This window comes from Apodemus sylvaticus, chromosome 21 (genome assembly GCF_947179515.1).
Source record: "Apodemus sylvaticus chromosome 21, mApoSyl1.1, whole genome shotgun sequence".
NCBI lineage: Eukaryota > Metazoa > Chordata > Mammalia > Rodentia > Muridae > Apodemus > Apodemus sylvaticus.
The window spans coordinates 9,909,407-9,930,397 of record NC_067492.1 but is presented as its reverse complement, the minus strand read 5'-3'; the positions used below and the strand labels follow the sequence as shown (position 1 = coordinate 9,930,397).

Here is a 20,991-nt window from a genome sequence, read left to right as displayed (position 1 = left end):
GAGAAATAAATAAAATGGTCAATCAGATGGCTCCATGGGTAAAGGCACTTGCTGTCTGGCCCGATGCTGATGCCCTGAGTTTGATCTCTGGAACCCTGTTAAAGGTAAGACAAGAGAACTGATTACACAGTTGTCCTCTGACCTCCACATGTGTGTGTGTACCTACACATATCATACATACATGGATTTACAAAACACATCAAAACAGACTGCACCACTAAGAAAAAAAAAAATCCACTTATCTGTCACCTCCTACAATACCAAATGGAAAGTCTGGATTCCTGAGCATTTCAGATCATTGGGTGGGTTCTGATCCCATCTATTCCACCCCCAAAGCAATCAAGAGTTGTTAATAAGGGGCTGGAGGGCCAGGTGGTGGTGGTGCACGCCTGTAATCCCAGGACTCTGGGAGGCAGAGGCAGCCAGATTTCTGAGTTCAAGGCCAGCCTGGTCTACAGAGTGAGTTCCAGGACAATCAGGGCTATACAGAGAAACCCTGTCTCGAAAAAACCAAATCCAAAGAACCAAAAAACCAAACAAAAAAAAGGGGGGGGGGCCTGGAGACATGGCTCAGTAGTTAAGAACACTGGCTGGTCTTCCAGAAGTCCCAGGTTTGAGTCCTTGCACCCATGTGGCAGCATAGAACTGTCTGTAACTCCGGTTCCAGGGGATCCAACAGCCTCACACTCATATACAGGCAGGCAAAACACCAATGAACTTGAACTAAAAGTAAATAAATCACTTTAGGGGAAAAAGTTACTAATAGTATACAACGTCCTCCTCAAAGAAACCACTAAAAAGACTCCTTGGAGGAGCTGGGAAGATGGTCTGTGGGGCATGAGGAGTTTAATTAAGACCCCAAAATTCACACAAAAAGCTACGGTAGATTGCCCCTGGAGCACAGTGACCCCTTGGTCTAGCTCAATCAGTGTGCTCCAGAATCAGTGAGTCCCTATCTCAATAAAAAAGACACCCACCAGAGCTCTGGTCTCCACACACAGGGGCACACACCTATACTTCCCTTTGGTCCTCCTAGTCCAAAGACTGCCTACCATCAGACAGAGGACAGAATCGGAGAGTGAAGCACATGATAGCACCAAGAGTGAACAAGATCTGACTAGGAAACAGGCTCCTTCCTTCCCACTGGGTGGGAGAGGGCCCTGCCTGCCCACACTGCGTCACTTTTTAAATAGTAACAGCAAACTGTTGGTTATATGGGATGTTTGGAGACTGCAGGAGAGTCCTAACGGGCAAAAGTGCAGGTTCAGGTAGCTACCTCTGCCCACACTCAAAAAAAAAAAAAAAAAAAAAAGAAAAAGAAAACAAAAAAACCAAAACGTCCACAAAAACCAGCTCTGTGGCCAAAATGTCACATTCCGCAAGATAAAACCTTGGCAAAAGGTATTCTACACGAACAGGAGTAACTGTGGGCTATTAAACGATGGAATCCAGCCATGAAAAATGAAATGCTGATTTACGCTACAGTCATAAAAGAAGGCACTGATTTACGCTACAACATAGATGAATTCTGGAAACAAGGCACCAAAAGCCACATGCTGCTACTGACCCACTATTCCCAAAAGGCAAACCTTAGGAGACAAGTCCATTGGTGGCTAAAATAGCAGACTAAAAATCTGCACTAATGACAGAAGGGTCCCGGGAGTCTTGGGAGTGGTTCTCGAACGGGATTGTGGTGCCGATTGAACTGCTCGGCAAGATGACACAAAGTCACAGGGCGGTAACACTTAATACAAGTGACCCTGTGATACGGGTATTTTATAGAAATCAAGTCCTTACGTTGAAAAAATAACGGTAAGTGGTGTGGTGCTGTACGTTTTTAGTTCCAGCACCAGGCAGAGAGAGACAGGAGGATCAGGAGTTCAAAGCCAGCTTGAGCTACTCAGACCTTGTGTCAAATATTAACTTTTTCCCCCCACTAGTTTTGCAGATTTAGTGCTTTTCTCTGTTTGGCTTTTCATTCGTTTCCAAACCTAGGGGTTAGCGAGGCTGGCCCCAGAATCAAATCTTCAAGTGCTCCTTCCATCCCTTCAAAGAGCCGCTCGAAAACACCTACAGTCAATGCCAAGTACGAGCCGCGCCGTGCACGGACTTGCAGGCCGGTTCCCCGGGGCTCGCGACCGCAGAGCCCTGCGGAGGCGAACGGCGCGTGCGCACCGCGGCGCGCAGGCGCAGGCCAGGCCGCTGCGCCAGGACAATTTCTGGTGAAGCAGCTGCGGTCACCGGCAGCCCCCGTGCGGGCAGCGGGCTGCGGACAGCTGGGCCTAGGGCGCGGCCGGCTCTCGCCCGCCACCGGCTGACGTACCTGCGTGCGCCTCAGGCTCGAGGTCGGCGGACCCGGGGGACCGGCGGCTCCGCCGCGAACACGCCTCGGGTCTCCATTCGGGGGATGTTTACTCGCAAGTCTCGCGAGACCACGCCGCTGTGGGGGACGGGAACGACGGTCCGACGTGCCCCGCGCGCCCGCGACCTGCGTGCGCGCTCCTGACGGCCCGGAACCGAGGCTAGAGGTTGTGCAGAGATCTCGCGACATCTGCAGCTTTGGGGCGGGGCCTTAGAGAAGAGGGCGGGGCCAGATCGAGGGGGGGTATAAATAGGGACCGTGAGGAGGACTATCCAATCTATGCGTTCTCCTGAACTACTCCCATGGCCTGGGCCTATGCACTCTCTTGAACTAACCCCCAGTACTGTTGAGAGGGCTTCCTAATGAGCTAAATCTATACGTTCTCCTAAACTACTCCCAATGGCCCCAGCTGCTGAGAGGGCCCTCTAATGGCCCAGTTTATTACTGCTGCCGGGTAGGTGCATCTACATCTTGAGAAACAGGAAGGGCGTTTGTAACACCAGATAGTTATCATTTGGATCAAACGAGGATCAATGTGAAATTCGTCCGGTAAAACGCCCTTGAGCGATTTAGACACCAATAGGATGGGCCCATTCTCTGCCTTAATACTGAGCTGGATCACACTTGTCTCCGGGCACAACCAGTGTGTGGGTGGCCGCAGCAGCTTGGGGAATGTGACTGAACCAAACAGGATGGAGGAGATAAACCTAGAGTCCCAGGCTCACCAGCTCGGGAGATGGGCCTTGGCTATCAAGCCTGTAGTTTTTCACTAGGACCTCCAGCTGAGCAAACTCAAGGAGGGGGATCTGGACCAGGGTGTAGAGGAGGCCTTGTGCAGAACTCTTGTTGCGTTGTTCCTCTGGTGTTGAGTCAGAAAAAAAAAAAAGGCAGATGGAAGATAGATGACTCGCTCATAAGAGTGCGTGTAAGAGGGGACACTACTCTTGTATAGCAGCCAAGTTTAGATCCCAGAACGCATACTGGATGACTAACTCCAGAGGGATCTTCTGTTTTTGACCTCTGTGGGCACCTGCACTCCTATACCTAAGTCTACACAGACATATACACAGATTTTACAAGGGCAGTTTTGAGACAGATGTATTGTATGTGCCTGTAGCCCCACACAACTTCAATCTTGCTCTTGGCCTGACGTCTCCCTGCTAATTCACCACACTCTCCCAAGGTCTTCTGTCCTTCAGCCACCTGGAGCCCAGTAATTAGAAGCCTCTTGCTGGCTCAGGAGAAACTGGGAGCAGTAAGTTGATGTCATAAAGGACCCATTAAGTCTGCTTAAGAAATACTAAGTTGCAAACAGTAGACGTTAGCTAAAGGAGTGCTCAAGGCTGAGTAGTGTTACTAACCAGACTAGGAAAGAGACAACTGTACCCTGAATATAATTAAAGTTTTGGTTTTCCGGGTGTTTCTGTTAAGATCTGTTCACTAAGATTGCCACCTATTAGGGACATAACAAAAGGAGACACCCCTGGCTCACAGCTGGCCATCAGGAACATTCCTACATCAAAGACCTTGCCTCTGTTAGAAAATTCAAAGGGGGCCACCACCACTGACTCCTGGTCCTTGTTAAGTCCAGGTTCTTTTCTTAGGAAGAACAGTACTCTGCCAAGCGGGCATGCTGACCCTGGCTAACAGCTGCCCAGGGGCTGTCTCAGAATAACTAGAACAATTACTTTATGTTGTAAACTCCCCACTTGTTCAAAAAACCAAACTTTGGAATTTCTGTGTCTGCGACGCAAATTTAACTGCTCAAAGTATAACTAGGGACCCTGAAACTCTTTAAACCGATGGGAATTTCTCTTCGGGGTTGGTTCCCTTTTGCGTAGTAGCCAGAACCAATCCCATGGTCCATTAAAGAGTTTCCCTTATTAAGTGCCGGAGTGACTTCTCACTGGGAGGTATTGGGTCTGTAATATCACCATGGTTATGTAGGGATCTGTGTTACAGAGAGGACCTCAGTGTACAGAGGACCCGTGCAGTCACGTACAAATATTATTTTGTTTGATCCAGGGGACTTAAGCATCTGCAGATTTTGGTGCTCTTGGGGCTCCCAGGACTGCTCCCCTCAGACACTAAGGGATAACTGTGTATTAACTGTATGACCACGGGGCTGCCAGAGGGAGGCTTGCTGTCACTGTCCACAAACACATCAAAACTCAAAGCACATAGGAGGAATGGTCAGTCCTGAGTCAGGAACTGTACCAAGCTCACTGTAAGTAGAGAAGAGCAGAGACTGAGGGCAGAGATGATCGAGATTGAGGAAACAGCACCAATCCTCTGGTCCCCAAATAGGGAGAGATTTTACATCACCAAGTAAGCAAAACAAAAATGGCTGATCAGGGGGCTGGAGAGTTAGTTCAGTGGTTACGGGCACTTATTGCTCTTCCAGAGAACCTAAGTTCCGTTCCAAGCACCCACATGAGGTAACTCACGACCAACTGTAACTGCAGGGATCTCTGACTCTCTTCTCTGGCCTTTGAGGCCCCCTGCACAGGTACCATACACTCACATAGATGCATAAATACAAAAATAAATCCAAAAAAAGGGGCCCGGAGAGATGACTCAGTGGTTAAGAGCACAGGCTACTCTTACAGAGGACCCAGGTTTGATCCCCACCGCCCACATGGTAGCTCCTAACCACCTGTAACTCTAGTTCCAGGGAACCTAATGCCCTCCAACGGCACCTGCATACATGTGGTGCATACAAGCTCACACAGCCAAACATACATACATACATACATACATATGTGCACATAATTAACCTAAAAAACACATCTTAGAAGGAAAAACCCTCCTTAGAACTCTGCCCTCTCCCACTGCTCCTCCCACTCTCTAAACCTACAATTGGCCTTTGTACCTACCACACAACGGAAACAGTCCATGATGAGCCACCCCACCATCTCCACAACACCAGTGCACAGCCCATCCCCAGCCACGCAGCCAGAGGACGAGAGCCCAATCAGGTGCCCAGTAGGCAGTAGGCACAATGGTGTGCACCCTGTTGTTTAACCAGTGACAACCATGGGTGTTGACAGGTCAACTTCCACTCATAATGTCGTCTGTAAGGGGGGGGGGGAATCTTTCCTGACAGTGACACCTGAAGGAAAGTGATGCTTTTATTGTTACATTCCAGTTCACAGGATGAGTTATAAAGGTTCCTCCTTCCCCTTACTTGGTAAACACCACGCCCACAGTGGGTGACTCAGAGAGGGTCGGCCAATGAAAGCGGGCAAGCCTAAGGGTGCCAGGTTCGGGTCTTCTGCAGCAGGATGGATCACTGTGCTCTGCGTCTGTCCACACTCGATCAAGTCCTAGCTGAGTCCCGCTGAGGGAACATCGCTGATGTCACAACAATGACTCCGCACTTGACCAGCAAGTCTGAATTCTGGACCACAGGGCTTTATACAGAACAGATGTACGGTGTGTCTCTGCTATTGTTTTTGTTTCCTGAACCAGAGTTTCATTATAGCCCACGCTGGCCTTGAACCTGAGTCTCCTGCCTTCATCCCCACCAAGGCGACCATGCGCGATGTTGTCTGCAAGGTGCTGTTGCCTATCACATATCCACGCAGGTTCTCGGCAGTAAGAGAGCCGTCCCCGCCGATGTTCCTCCTCCACTGTCTCCAAGCACGGCGTTCTGCACATGGTTTAAAGACGTAACTGAAGACACTGATCTTCCAGATCCGAGTCACAGCTGAAAATGCCACATCTGATGTCCTGGGAAATGTGCACTTGGGCCTTCAGGTGACGGGATGTCACTAGAGCAACTCCACACAAGTCCCAGCCTGCCAATCGGTTTCATGTCCCAGGTACAGGAGCAGCACCTCGAGGGTAAACGCCACCTCCTTCACTCTCCACAAGCTGCTATGACTTCCGGGTTCCCAAAGCCAGGAATGAGACCCTTCCAAGATGTTGGTTTTAATGAAAGACACTAAGTTTCAGTGTGCACCCATACTGTGGGATTTATATAAAGGACCTTCACGCTACTAAAAGCATTCCCTATAATGTACACATTCATTACACAGGCTAAAAATGAGCTTCTAGCATCACTTCAACAACTACCTTGTACCACACACAAAAGCTGCCCATATTTTAACCACTATTCCACAAACACGTGATGATTTTATCAACAATGCTCCTGGGGGTGAAATTGGATTACATAAAAAAGCGTCTGAAAACCAGCTCTAACAAGCTCTGAAGGGGTCAGCTAGAACACGGATGTGCTGAGGAGTCATCACTTAGAACCTGTTATGTGTCCCAGTCTAGGAACGAAAGCCACCTACAGAGTTAGAAAGACAAAACCACTCAAAGAAAGCAGTGTCAGACGTGGCAAGACCACCACTAGAGCCAGAAACGGTTCCACCACACGGAAAGGCGTAACCCAGACGTTTACTAGGGGATGGCTCCCCACTAACTTGTCCTGACAAAGTCTCTAGTAAAACCTTATCAATAACTCTGCTCTCAGACACACAGCACACACATGGTTCCAGGGAGACCTTAGGGAAAAGCAGTGTATACACACAGACGCACATATGCAGATATGTGGTGTGACACACGTCTACTGTTAACACCACCTGCACTCACAGTTCAGTTTGAAAATAACACTTATCTGTTGTCTTCCTGATGAACACTAATTTGTTTTATTTTTTTGCTTTTTTAAAGAGAAGTTTAACTACATATTCCTGGCTGGCCTGGACCTCACTATGAGGCTCAGGCAGACTCCTAGAGATCTACCTGTCTCAGCCTCCCAAGTGCTGGAGTTAAAGGCATGAGCTACCACACCCAGCGTGATGAACATTTTGAAAGTCAATACTATAATCAATCACCCATAAAAGGAAAGTAGGTGATTTCTCAAAAAAAGGAAAAGGAAAAAAAGGAAGGAAGGAAGGAAGGAAGGAAGGAAGGAAGGAAGGAAGGAAGGAAGGAAGGAAGGAAAGAAAGAAAGAGAGAGAAAAGAAGAAAAGAAAAGAAAAGAAAAGAAAAGAAAAGAAAAGAAAAGAAAAGAAAAAAAACCAACACAAGATGTTACTGGAGCAAGTCAAACCAAGCCAGGCACGCTCTACGTGTTGGGGAAGGTCCCATTCTGTTCTCAGGCTCCGTGGCTATGCACCCTGGGCCACCCATGTGGTCCCTGAAGTTTTCTCACAGACTTAAACGTCAACCTCATGAAGGCTGGCAACGCGCTAGGTACTCAGTACGAGACAACACACGGGTGAAGTGATGTGTTCTTCCAAATGCCAGAGTACCGAAGATGTCGGTGGCTCGGCCACACTCCTCCTGAGCTGCCCGGTTCAGGCCTGGCAGGATAAGGCCTCTTTCCGTAAGGCGCGGTTGAGGAGGTTTGCACCCCACACCCACAGCCACTCAGGCATATACTGTGCGAAAAGGAACTATAAATGAGAGAAAAAAGGAGACGTGGTTAGGATTCTGAGCCATGAAAGCTGAAGAAACAAGGGTGCGGGGGCTGGAGAGATGGCTCAGTGGTTAAGAGGACTGACTGATCTTCCAGAGGTCCTGAGTTCAAATCCCAGCAACCATGGTAGTTCCCAACCATCTATAATGAGATCTGATGCCCTCTTCTGAGGTGTCTGAAGACAGCTACAGTGTACTTATATATAATAAATAAATCTTTAAAAAAAAAACCCAAGGGTGCGCATCAGTGTGAGAGCCAAGGCAGCAGACAGCTACTGACCATGCCTATCACCTAGATGATAAGGAGGAAGCCCGAGCCCCTTCCATACCCAGACCTGCTCTGCACAGGACACTCAGCTCCATCATTCGAGATGGGGCATGGACACGACGCCAACCTCCAGCGCCTGCTCCTTCTGCATGCTCCTGGGAATACATGTCCTCAGAAAACAGTCTAAACCCAAGGAGAAGCTACGCTGAACCACCCTGCACAGGATGTCATCAAAATCTGAGATGAAAAGCGTGGACCTGGGTCGCTGAGACCCCAGGTGACCCGGGAGCCCCTTGGATTATGTGTGTCCCCATGTTTGCTTAGTGGGAAAGGACTACTAGACGACAGTTAGAACAGTTGTCCAGCGTGACAGCAGAGTGCTGGCACCCCCGGCAGCTGTCTGTGGGAGCTAGGGGAAGAGGAGTGGCAAAGCGTGTCCTTGGGGTGCAGAAGTGAGGTGCTGGGGCTCCAAAGGCACACGCCTGAGTCAGGATACCTTCAAAATGTTCTTTCCTTCAGCTGTATTTCCTGGTGAAAACTGAGCATGCCCAGAGCATCCCTGTTCATCACCTTCCCCTGTAACAGTAAACTGAGCACTCAGGAATGGACCAACCCCGTGAGAGTATGTACTGACTTCCTGAATAAACCCCTGCGCCCTCTTAGGGGAGGCCCTGCTGTGGAGACAATGCCTCCATTCTTCCTCACTCTGCGGTCAGTCTTTCCACTGGAGCCTCCCACCTAAACACCCGCCACCTCGGCTTCTCTGCACCAGTCCCTGGGAGTCCCGCAGTGAGCTGTACCACACCTGATTACCGCCACTGCCCATCCGAGGCAGTGTGGCACCAGTCACCAATCTTCCCCCCCCTCCCTGGCCCATCCACTACTCGGTTACACAGCTCTGCTGAGGAGGTGCGTCTAACGCAGTGTTCACTGCTGGGGCAGAAATCCCCCAGTGCACACACCTCGTCAGCCTCCTCTCAGCAGTGAGCACACGCAGAGCAGAGGCCTGCTCTACTAAACCCTCAGCACAGGCGTTGCCCATGATGTACTGAGGATAGAATCCAAGGCCTGTGCCCGAGAAGCCCTGGGCTACAGCTCCGGTTTGTTCCTGTTCTTATTCTCTCTCTGCCTGTTTCTCTCGCTCAAACTTTTTCTATTTTGAGACAAGTTCTTGCTAAGTAGTTGCCTGGGCTGGCCTTGATCTCTCTTGGAGCTCAGGCAGGCTCTGAAATCCTGCCGCTGCCTCCACAGTAACTGAGCTTCCCAGCCTGCACCCCTGGGCCTGCACTGAAAACCACAGTCTGTTGAACTCATGGACGCGGACACATGCGCCATGGCTAAACGCTGCTTTCACAGACACTGGGAAAGTGTCTGGCCACCCACCATCCTCACAGCGGCACCCCTGAGAGGATGCAGGCCCCGGAGCCGCTTCTCTGTTCTGTTTTTGAGAAAGAAAAGGTCTCACTCCGTAGGCCAATAAGAAACAAATTATTATAAATCATTTAGTTACTGGGCTACTGATCAAAGTCATGTTTTAAAATGTTTCATAAGTTTCAAATCTTTTTCAGATGTGTGTGGAGATCCAAGGACACCTTGTGGAGGCAGTTCTCCCCTACCACGTGGGTCTTAGAGATCAAACTCAGGTCATCAGGCCTGGTGGCCAGCACCTTTACCTGCTGAGCCACCTGGCTGGCCCTCAAGTACTCTTAAGATCTTTGTTCTGTCTGAACAAGAACAACAACAACAAAAATCTTAGGTTGGGTTCTAGGTCTCCTGAGGAATGAGTCTGAGCATAAGATGCGTGGAGACTGATCAGACACCATGGATAAGAGCCCAGGGCCCTGATGGCTTTCTGGATGGGGCTGTGCATGGCGGGAACACTTCCCCTTGAGGCCTCACCAGGACCTCTGCCCTGAAATCCCTGCGGAGCACCCAGTGTCCTCACGCTCCCACACACTCCAAAGCAGCCTGTTCTGTGTTTTAAGGGTGAACAAAGGAAATCTGAGAACTTTCTTGCATTAATCACCCCGGACATGAGCACCTCACACTGTAACCAAAAATCATGGCGATGTGGGACATGGGAGTGAGGATTCCAACCCCTCCCGCCCTGGCTGACGGGCGTGGCCCTACCTGAATAGAATGGGACCAGTAGCCTGTGGTCCTTTTTGAAATGCCCAGGGTCGACACGGCATGCTGTGCATACACTCTCGGCGATGGCGCCAGCCACGGGCATCTGTGCAGGAAGCTGCCAGGCGCAGTCACACTGCTGGTCACGTAGAAGGGAATCAGACTTTGCACAAAGATCCCTTTAGAGGCATACTCGTACTGCAGGGCTCGGCTGAAGTGGTCCAGATAGGCCTGTGGGGCAAAGGAGGGGGAGATAAAACCCGGAAGAACTCAAAAGAAACCCCAGGAGCAGAGAGACTCTGTTCCCACCTTGGGGAAAAGTGCCAGTGTAGGCAACTGGGAGTTGACCACTCCCCAACCAGCCCACGGGGACAAGAGCCTTACCTTGGACGCAGAGAAAGCAGCCAGCTGTGGGGTGGGCTTGCAGCAGGAGCCGGATGACACAGTGACAATGGCACCCTTCTTTCTCTCCACCATCCCCGGAAGCACTATGTGCACCATCTGGCTCGCGGCCGCAATGTTCACGTTCACAATGTCCCAGAGCGTGTCCTCGGGAATCTGGCTGAAATACTGCGGATAAGGGTAGAAGGCGCCCATGTCATTCACCAGGATGCCAATGTCTCTGTCTCTCAGGGCTTCTCGGATTGGAGCATAAATCTCCCGGCCTCTGCTGAAGTCCGCCACCAGGACAAGTGTCTCCACCCTGTAGGTGTCAGCTATGTGCTTGGCCACGGCCTGCAGCTTCTCTGCTTCCTGGCCGATCAGGATGACCTGGAGTCCATGGCTTGCTAATTCCTCAGCATAGGCCTTCCCGATGCCATCTGTGGCCCCTGCAAGGCAAGCCAGAAGCCCTGAGCATGTTGAAACATGGTATCCTTAAAGAGAAACAAACCACTCACTGTTGATCTCATCTGAGAAGAATGCACAGGGGGAAAAGGCAGAACACCTGTCAGTTAAGGACAATGGTGAATCCTAACCCTGTAGGCCCCCAGGCAGGGACTAGCCAGATGGCTCAGCCGGCAGAGGTGCTTGCTGCAGACAATCTGAGTTCAAGCCCTAGAACCCACCAAAGGGTTCTAGGACCCCCAAAAGTTGTTCCCAGACCATTCCACGCGCACAGTGGCACACCCAGAGACCTTTATGTGTGTGTGCTCACACTCAGCGCCCTGGAGTAAGTCACAATAGGAATCTGTTTCTAAGCTTGTTCCTGGCTTGCTCAGGTGTTGGGATGGGTTTTCTGGGACACAGAGATAATAAATCACAAGGCAATTCAAAATAGGTGAAGCATCTTTGAGAACACTGACAGCCTCAGAGGATAATTTCAAAACAGAGCAAGAAAGATATGTGTGTGGGGGGAATGGGGGGCGGGAAAGAGGGGTTGGGAACCCGAGCTGGAGAAATGAAGAGGAAGCCAGTCTGAGGGATGCCAATCTGAGGGCAGGGCTCCCTTAAGTGACAGTCTGAGGGCAGGGCTCCCTTAAGTGACAGTCTGAGGGCAGGGCTCCCTTAAGTGACAGTCTGAGGGCAGGGCTCCCTTAAGTGACAGTCTGAAGGCAGGGCTCCCTTAAGTGACAGTCTGAGGGCAGGGCTCCCTTAAGTGACAGTCTGAGGGCAGGGCTCCCTTAAGTGACAGTCTGAAGGCAGGGCTCCCTTAAATGACAGTCTGAGGGCAGGGCTCCCTTAAGTGACAGTCTGAGGGCAGGGCTTCCTTAAGTGACAGTCTGAAGGCAGGGCTTCCTTAAGTGACAGTCTGAGGGCAGAGCTTCCTTAAGTGAGAGTCTGAAGGCGGGGCTCCCTTAAGTGAAGTGAGAGCAGGAGGTCTCAGCAGGAGGCAGAAGACTCCAGTTCAGTCCTGTAGCACCCTCTCGAACACATTGCCTTAAAACACAACCCAAACAGAAAGGCCACTGGAGCTGAAGTTACCGCTGACGACCGCCCATCTTCCATACTGCTTGATCAGGTCGGGCCTGCTCCCCAGGCGGGGGATGAAGTGCAGCCGGACCAGGCTGTAGAAGTCACAGATGACTGTGATGCTCTTGCGGGCCGTGTACCAGGCTCCCACCAAGGCCAGAGCTTCCATGTAGCAATTGCAAGACCTGGCGATTTCCCTGTACAAGAGGTAGAAGCTGTCAACAGCAGCCATGGCGACCTGCGGGGACAGGAAGAGAGAGAGCACTGCTCTTTGTGAACGGAATAAAACCAGAAGGAGCAGACATCCTCAGCGGAATGGAGAACGCTGGCCTTGCAGAATGCTATTTCAAATATCATTAATTCCTGAGAGCAGCTGGGCTGAGACTGTGGAGGCATGACCCCCACCTGTGGCTTAGAAAGTTCTTGCCTTCCAAGGAGATTATGCAATAGAACTACTGAGCAACTGGATTCCTCCAAGACTCCTGATTCTGTGACCGGCAGCCTATACAAAGATCAACTCGGGTGCCCTACTTCAGAGCTGTCGGAGGCAGTTATCACTGGGGAGCAGCCTGGGATGTGTTCAGCTCCTGTCACCATTCGGTCAGCAAGTAGAGAGGACCTACGACCTCGACAGTGACTACAGAATAAACACAGTGTGACAGCTCACAACCTTGGCCCCAAGAAACATGCATATTAAATAAAGGTACACCCCACCCCACCCCCACCCCCACCACCAATGAGGAGATGGTAATCTTCCAGGACAGCACGGCAAGCACCCTCCCTTACTAGTTTGATTTGTTTGGTAATTTCCTTCCCAGCCTCTAGGTTCGAGAAAGTTCCATCCATGTCTTCTAAGTGCATACACAGCAAAACACGTACAAAAGGGCAGACATGTCCCAGGTATGGTGACAGGTGTTACGCATACATATAAGACACAGGTAGGCATTTAACAACTAAAAATCAACCCTGCCTGGGTACTTTAGCCTAGAGCAGAGGTGACCCTGGAGAGGTGGACAGAGGCCAGGCATGGTCCTGATGGCATCACCAAGGGCTATGCTCCACCCTGGACCACAGCAGAAGAGCCGCTGTGTCAGAGCCAGGGTACACACTGAACGGCCAGATGAGCCTGAAGGCTCGCACACACAGAGGACAGGTGAGATTACACACGGAAAACTGGATTTCTAGTACCACCCTAAACTCCCCATAAAGAAAATATAAATGGTGTGGGGATGACTTCTGGAAGGAAGTTCCACTAATGTGGGGGAAGGGGAGTCCTGAAAATAACGGGGAGGCAAAATTGGGAAGGAGCGCGCACCCTCTGTGTCTAGGGCACCCTCTCCATCTACCCTACCTTAACTCAAGCTCTGTCAAGCTTCCCAGAAGGAAAAATGAAACTAACCACCAAGCAGGAACCTGGGGGGCATGGAGGATGGAACCGTGAGAACTGAACCAGCAGAGGGGGTGGGGTGGGGCAACTGGGATTACACAGCCATAGACAGCAGAGAGGCAAGCGAGGCCCTGACCACACGGGCACTCTCCCCATGAAGCTCCTGATTCCTACCGTGTTCGTAATCAAGCTGGCGTGGCAGTAAGTAGTGAAAGGTCTTCTCGACCTGGAGTAGTGAGGTGAAGACATCATCTCAGAATCTGGGAGGCTGAGGGAGGAGGATGCCAAGTCTGAGGCCAAGAAGCTGGGCTGTACTCACAGGAAGCAGGCCCCAGCTGAACTACACGCCTTTAATGCCAGCACTGGGAGGCAGAGGCAGGTGGATCTCTTTGAGGCCAATGACAGCTTGGTCTACATAGTAAGTTCCAGACCAGCCAGGGCTGGGCTGCATAGTGAGACCCTGTCTCCAAAAGCCTGGCAGTGGTGGCACATGCCTTTGATCCCAGCCTGCTTCACTGTCACCTCTTCTTAATTTTTTCTTTTTTAATTAAACCAAAACTGAGGAATGTTAGGATTCTGTCTAAGCTCCACCCCATGATTACCTGGCAACAGCCAGGTATGCTCCTCCTCAGTTACCTGGCAACAGCGAGGTAGGCCGGAACCACTATAAAAAGGGCTGCTCAGCCCCTCCTCTCTCTCTTAGCTCTTGCTCTCTCTTTCTCCCTTCTAGACCCTCTTGGGCTCTGCTCCCCACCCCCCTCTCCACACGGTCACGGCAGGCCTCTTCTTCTCTACTCTCTACACTCTGCCTTTCCCTGCCTCCACTACCCCATTCTCTCCCACCCTCTGCCCTGAATAAACTCTATTCTATACCGTGTGTGTGTGTGTGTGTGTGTGTGTGTGTGTGTGTGTGTGTGTGTGTGTGTGGTGTGTGTGGTGTGTGCGTGTGTGTGTGTGTGTGTGTGTGTGTGTGTGTGTGTGTCTGGTCCCTCGGGGGAAGGGATGCCTCGGCACTGGTCCACCGGGGCACCCCCTTCCCCCACACTGCCCTAACCATATTCTCTAAAACGTCTTTCTCTTTTTAAGATCACAACATTGGTGCTGAAACCATAACAAGGTGGATTTCGGAGTTGAGGCCAGCCTGCTTGAGTTGAGAGTTGAGTTCCAGGACAGCCAAAGCTACACAGAGAAACCCTGTCTCAAAAACAAATAAACAAAAAAAGCAAAACAAAATCAGGCCCCATGACGCAGGTCTGTCATCCCAGCTACTGGACAGGCTGAAGCGGGAAGATGGAGGTTTAAAGCCAGCCTGGAACTTAATGAAAAACATCTAAGGGGGCTGGAGATGGAAGTGTGGTTCAGTGGCTTGTCCAACATGAGGCCCTGGCTACAAGTACCAGCAGAGAGAGAAAAGAGAGAAAGGAAGGAAGGGGGAGAAGAAGAAAGGGAGGGGGCAGAGGGGGTGAAGGGTTGGACCACTGAAGGTGCCTGACCTCAGGGGGTTCTGCTCTAGTCCGTGTCTACCCCCAGTCTTCTCTTACCTTCCTGTTGCCAGCGCGGAGCCCAGTGCTCCACAGCTCCTCCTCTCAATGCTGAGCTGTGAAGTAGAGCCCAGGACAAACAAACCGGAGCTCAGCTGGAAATACTTTGATGCAAAACTAAAAGCAAGGCTTTCAAAACAAAGTAAACTCTTCATGCATGAGTCCACAGCAAAGCAAAGAGCCTAGGCCTCAGGACCCTGGCTCGGAGGCACAGTTCAGAAAGCATGCCTTCCTTGTCCTGACTCTTAGGGACATCATCAAATAGGATGAAAATCCATCCAGGCCGGGCGGTGGTGGTGCATGCCTGTAATCCCAGCACTCTGGGTGGCAGAGGCAGGCGGATTTCTGAGTTCGAGGCCAGCCTGGTCTACAGAGTGAGTTCCAGGACAGCCAGGGCTATACTGAGAAACCCTGTCTCGAAAAAACCAAATCCAAAAAAAACAAAAAAAACAAAAAAAACAAAAAAAAAGAAAGAAAATCCATCCAGGAGATGGTAGGGATCCGACAGCAATCTGTACTGACCCAACCATGCAGGGGCCTGAGCGCCAGCCGGCCGCCCACATTAACTGCTTGCTCCATTTGTGAAAGGGTCAACCTCTCTCTCTACACTGCCTTCCTCCGGTCCTGCAGCACCCAACTTCCACACCACAGCAGCCAGCCTGTGGACTCCATGCCCAATGCCTGATCAAGCCTGGCTGGCCGGTCTGACCCCGGGTGCCCAACACTTTCTCCTGATCTGGCAGAAATGTCGGGAAGGAGAGGGACTTAAGGGGGTGAGGAGGCTGCGGGGCTTGGCAGGATTGCCCATTTTCCCCCGGAGACCGCTCCTCAGCTCCCCACTCTCATGAGCTGTTCAGACCATGGTTCCCCCACCTATGATGTGTTGACTTAGACACAGGCACTGGCAGCCCTGAGGCTCCAGGGTCTTTACATGAAGAAATGCCATCTCTCAGTCATCTCTCCGCCCGGTCAAGGCGAGCCCTGACTCATATCCTCCAAACTCACAGAAGCCTAAAGCAGTTAAACACCAGACTGAGTGTTAATAAAACACAGAGCTATCAAAAGACCTAAACGGACGGTCACTGGCCTCACATGGCAAAGTGCGTGCAAACCCAAACCACTCAAACAGGGCAACTAAGGGTGTTCAACCCAAGGCAAATCAGGAGTACCCTGGCCCACATGCCTGGGGACTCACAGAATGATGACTGGCCATCTGAGAGGTAGGGCATTTGCAGGGCTGTTGAGGAAGGGGGCATGCATGTGGCACTTCTAAGAGACCAGTAAGAACCCTAGGACAGGGCTGGAGAGATGACTCAGCGGTTAAGAGCACTGACTGCTCTTCCAGAGGTCCTGAGTTCAATTCCCAGCAACCACATGGTGGCTCACAACCATCTGTAATAGGATCCAATGTATCTGGTTTGTCTGAAGGCACCTACAGTATACTCTATATTTACACTATACAGTATACATAAAATAAATAAACCTTTAAAAAAAGAAAAGAACCCTCAGAGAAAGAGGGAGTATGGAGCAAGCCAGCCCCCATCCCAGTCTTGAGGCATGACTGGATATTTCCATGTGCCCTTCAATGGGGACAGGAAGGTCAGAGGCAGAGTGAGTGACATGACCACAGTCCCCACAGGGTCACAGTCAAGGGCTGTGAATGACTCTAGGAGGCAGCAAAGGTGAGCACAATCTTCACTGGGGCTCCAGAAGGACCCTGCTGGGGGCCGTGACTTTGGTGTGGTGAGGTGGGTTTTGGTCTCTAAACTGCTGAACTATGAAGTAACTTGTTAAGTCACTTCTGTGACTTGTTACCGAAGGAAGTATGTCAGACACAGGGGCAGATGCCAGAAAGAAGGGCTGGACAGATAATGTTAGTACTGCCAGCCTGGAAGACACTGCACCAGGCTCTCAGCCTCAACCATAGAGTTTATGGGGAAGCAAGCCCTGTGCTCTAGGACTGAAGGGTGAGCCTAAGGCTAGGAAGGGCTAAGGCCTCCTTGTCCTCCGCTCCACAGGGCGTGCAGGCACGCACTTGTCTTCTGGCTGATGTTTCCCTCTGAGCACTGAACAAAGAACCCCAAGTCCCATTTAGCCTTCTAAGCCAACTCCTTCTTGGTTCAAAGTCCTGGCCAGCCTTGAGGACCAGCCTCCTCTAAGCCGGAAGACCCTGCACCTCAATCAACCTAGCTCTACCCTCTACTACCACCTAACACCACATTTCCCTTCTGACTCTGCAACTGGAGCATAGGCTTCCAGAGGTCAGGAGCTGTGTCCAAAACTAATGTCTCCATCATTAAAAAGTGGGGAGGGGCTGGGTGTGGCGACACACCTTTAACCTCAGTATTCTGCAAGCAGAAGCAAGCAGGTCTCTGTGAGCTCAAGAACAACTGGTCTACAAGTGAGATCCTGTCTCAAAAAAAACAAATTAAAAAGAAAAATAAAACTAGAAATTAAATTCAAAACATATAAAACCTACTATGCATAGTTCAAAGGAAAACAAAGCACCTACTCAGTGACCAGCCCAACAAAGCTACATCCGTGTCTCCTCTTCTACAATGAAGGGCACACCCCTCCCAAAAGCTGGGTTTGTTTTTGTTGTTGTTTTGTTTTGAGACACAGGCTGGCCTTGAACTCGTGACCTTACCTCAGCATCCTGAATGCTGGCACTACAGCCTGTACCCCCAAGCCCGCTCCACTTCACATTACTGCTGAGTACTTCCTGTTTGAGTGGCTCATGAAGAATCCCCAGCGTCCTGAGCTGACCTGTGTCTCCTTTCTGGAGACTTCTCTATCCGCTGAGGTCTGAGCGTCCGTGTACGATGTGTCACTCCCACATATAATTCCTGTCCACGCTACCAGCAGCCCAGGGTGGTTTCATGCCCTCCTGTACAGGGCCACCACTCAAATTCTTAATCATGCCTCTCTTAGGGACTGGTGCAGGCATTCATGAAGGGATGTGCTGGGCCACAAGGCACTCAGGGCTCCCACTCTACCTTACCAATCCTTTCCACAGTGACAGGCCTGCCTCACCTGCCTCCCAGGTGGGCGTGCACACCGCCTCCTCTGTGCCATCTGCGGGAACACCCAACAGTTCACCCTCAAACAACAGGGCGTAGGAGTGGTTAGTGATGGGGCCAAGATTCTTTTGAACCACAAGTGCTGCTGTTTCTGAACCTTTGAAAACGCCTGTTCCCATGTCTGCCCCTCCTATCATATTATCTTCTTTTCCTCTCAGAAAGACAAGACTCCTGGACACACGCTCTCTCTACTATCTCTTGCTAGCACTGCAGAGCTGGACGCCTTTGTTTCCAAATCCCTTCCTGTGTGAGCGATGCTCGTCACGTTTTACTTCCTAGTGCAACCCCTGGCAGGGTATCTCCTCACAGCATCTTCTAGAAGTTCTTCTGATGGAAGGCTGTAGACCTGGCTTTTGTAATGGTGGAGACTGGTTTTCATTTCTCTTCTGCATGGCACCAGGGCACCAAAATGCTGTGTATACAATAGCACCTTGGTAAATACAATATTGCCTCGGTAAATCCCATTAGATACTGTTTGTGCCAGAGCTCAAGTTTCACTCTTGAAGGGAAAAAAACTTTGTATCAGCACTCAGGCAAGCCTTGCCCTTGCAAACCCTGACATTCCAAAGCTTCCTTACCCTCTTCTGTCTATTTTTAATCACTGATTGAACCAACAGTGAGATCGAGAAAAAAGAACAGCATCATGGGAATCGAACCCAGGACTCTTACCCAAGATCCAATACCCCTGAGACCCAGGTCTCCACTTAGGCACAGGGAACTGAGGCAACTGCAAGCCACTCCTAGGCACTCATCCAAAGTAACTGAAAATTTTTTGCTTGCATTAAAATTTTTCAAAGTGGCTGGGTGGTGGTGGCGCACGACTGTAATCTCAGCACTTTGGGAGGCAGAGACAGGCGAATTTCTGAGTTCGAGGCCAGCCTGGTCTACAGAGTGAGTTCCAGGACAGCCAGGGCTATACAGAGAAACCCTGTCTCTGAAAAAAAAATCCAACAAACAAACAAACAAACAAACAAACAAAAAATTCAAAGCAGGCTCCTATCAGCCTTCCTCTCACACTAGCCGGAGGTTGAAACTGCCCAAAGGCCCATAAGACAATGAACAAAACGTGGCCTGTGCACAACACAGTGGAGTATTACTCAGCTCTAAAAAGGAACAGGGCATCGAGTATATACTATGACATGAAAACATGAGAGTGGGGGGACACACAAAAGAGCATTCAGCATATGGTCACATGTATAAAGCATGTTTGCAGTAAGGAAATCCAGAGACACAGAAAACACAGGGGAGAGGGGCAAGATGGGTCCAAACTGCAGCTCATGAGGTGGAATCCCTTTCTGTGGTTGTGGAAATTATCTGGAATTAGGGTGGTAACACCCTGCCTAACGCTGTGAATATACTACAAGGTTCTGAATTGTACATTTCAAAATGGCTAAAATGATGGATTCCGTTACGTGAGTTTTGCCTCAATTAAAAAATACGCACTGGGGACTGGGAAGATGGCACAGCACATTGTTTTTTGCTGTGCAAGCTTGAGGACTTGAGCTGAGATCCCCAGCAGTATGTAAGTGTGGGTAACTGCAGACATTTGTAATTTCAGTATTGGGAAGAAAGGAGCGGACAAGAGGATCATGGGAGCCGGACAGCCAGTCTAACCTAAAGAAAACTGAGTTCAGTGGGAGACATTTTTCTCAAAAAATAAGGTGGCGAGTGACAGACACTGACCTGTAGCCTCTACACCCACACATAAATGAGAAACACTCCCTCCCCCCTAACACACACGCACACGCCCTCCACTGATAAAGTAATGTTAAACTCTGCGCTTCTGTAATATTTCCGCAATGACTAGGGTCACTCTGAAAAAGCCACCCCACCCCGGGGACTGAAGTTACAACACTACCACCTGTAAAAAGCGGCTAACACTTCTCCCCTACAACGAGAATTCGATGAGACATGCATATACAGCATTTGCAACAGTGCCTTCCCGCCACCCCGCAATAAACCGGAGCCACTAGCCAGGATTATCACTCAGGGTTCGATGTTAGCTACCTATTTGCACTGACCCGACTATATGAAAAAGCTAAGAGCGTTGTCCCCGCGGCTTCACTTTATCCCCTCCCTCAATCTTACGAGGTGTACTACAAAAGAGAAAGGAAACGGACGCGGTGACATCCCGGGGATCTCACAGCGAAGGCACGGCAGGGGGTCCCCGAGACTCCCCGTGGGAACCTGTACCCGCTGCGGTCACCGCCCAGGGGTGCAGCTGAGTCCTGGTGGCAGAACAGGGACTCCCTGCTAATGTCCCACGCCTCCCCAGCGGCGCCGGGCCCGGCCCAGCGACTTTACAGAACCCGCCCGGCTCTGCAGAATCTGCGCGCTTTCTTCAGCAGCGCGGCCATTCTGCATTAGTCCTGAATCTTAGAACCCACTCGGACCTAGCGAAGGGGAAAGAAGGATAGAGACAAGGGGGAAAAAGGGCGTTCCCGGGGCGTGTCGCCCGTGCGAGCCGCGGGTCGAGGACGAGATCCGGGACACCCGCTCAGGCAGCTGAGGGGCCGCCCGGAGCGCGGAACCAAGAGTTCGGGGCTATGGGGCGCGGCGGGGGGGCGGGGGGCTGGGGGAGGGCGTTCCCGAGGGTCGGGGTCCAGGGGGCGTGGCCATGGCCGGAAGCGGAGCGCGAGGGGCGTGAGGGGCGCGGGCGTGATACCTGCAGCGAGAGGCGCGGTCTCCGAAGCCCGTCCCGCCGGCCGCCCGCGCGACCGCCGCCCCGGACTCCGCCGCAGGTCCGCTAGCCACGTGATTCGCGCACGCGCCCGGGTGGAGCCCCCGCTAGGCCCGCCCTCGGAGGCGTAACCGACTGCGCATGCGCATTGGTTGCCGCGGCGACCGGGAAAGCGTTGGTTTACCAACGACGCTGACCGTAGTACTGG

The 20,991-nt window shown here is 51.2% G+C and overlaps 2 protein-coding genes across 5 annotated transcripts in view; both read right to left on the bottom strand.

Moving 5' to 3' along the window:
- The window catches only part of Mbtps1 (membrane bound transcription factor peptidase, site 1), a 48,513-nt gene extending 46,099 nt beyond the window's left edge, over window positions 1–2,414 (bottom strand). For 2 of the 3 annotated variants that reach the window (XM_052166142.1, XM_052166140.1), the window contains exon 1: window positions 2,324–2,414. The gene's annotated coding sequence lies outside the window, so the exon portion shown is untranslated. Of the gene's footprint in view, window positions 1–2,074; window positions 2,094–2,323 lie in introns of those variants that run through there. The other variant, XM_052166143.1, reaches the window with a different exon arrangement.
- A 3,061-nt stretch (window positions 2,415–5,475) lies between these two features.
- On the bottom strand, window positions 5,476–20,859 carry Hsdl1 (hydroxysteroid dehydrogenase like 1). 2 transcript variants are annotated; one of them, XM_052166741.1, is made up of 5 exons: window positions 20,769–20,859; window positions 12,108–12,333; window positions 10,569–11,014; window positions 10,188–10,415; window positions 5,476–7,767 (listed from the first exon to the last, which is right to left on the bottom strand). In XM_052166741.1, the coding sequence occupies exons 2-5, from the start codon at window positions 12,325–12,327 to the stop codon at window positions 7,669–7,671; spliced, it is 993 nt and encodes a 330-aa protein (XP_052022701.1). In that variant the 5' UTR covers window positions 12,328–12,333; window positions 20,769–20,859; the 3' UTR covers window positions 5,476–7,668. The 2 variants fall into 2 exon arrangements, with proteins under 2 accessions (XP_052022701.1, XP_052022700.1); XM_052166740.1 differs by lacking the exon at window positions 20,769–20,859 and adding an exon at window positions 13,657–13,750.
- Window positions 20,860–20,991: the final 132 nt, after the last annotated feature.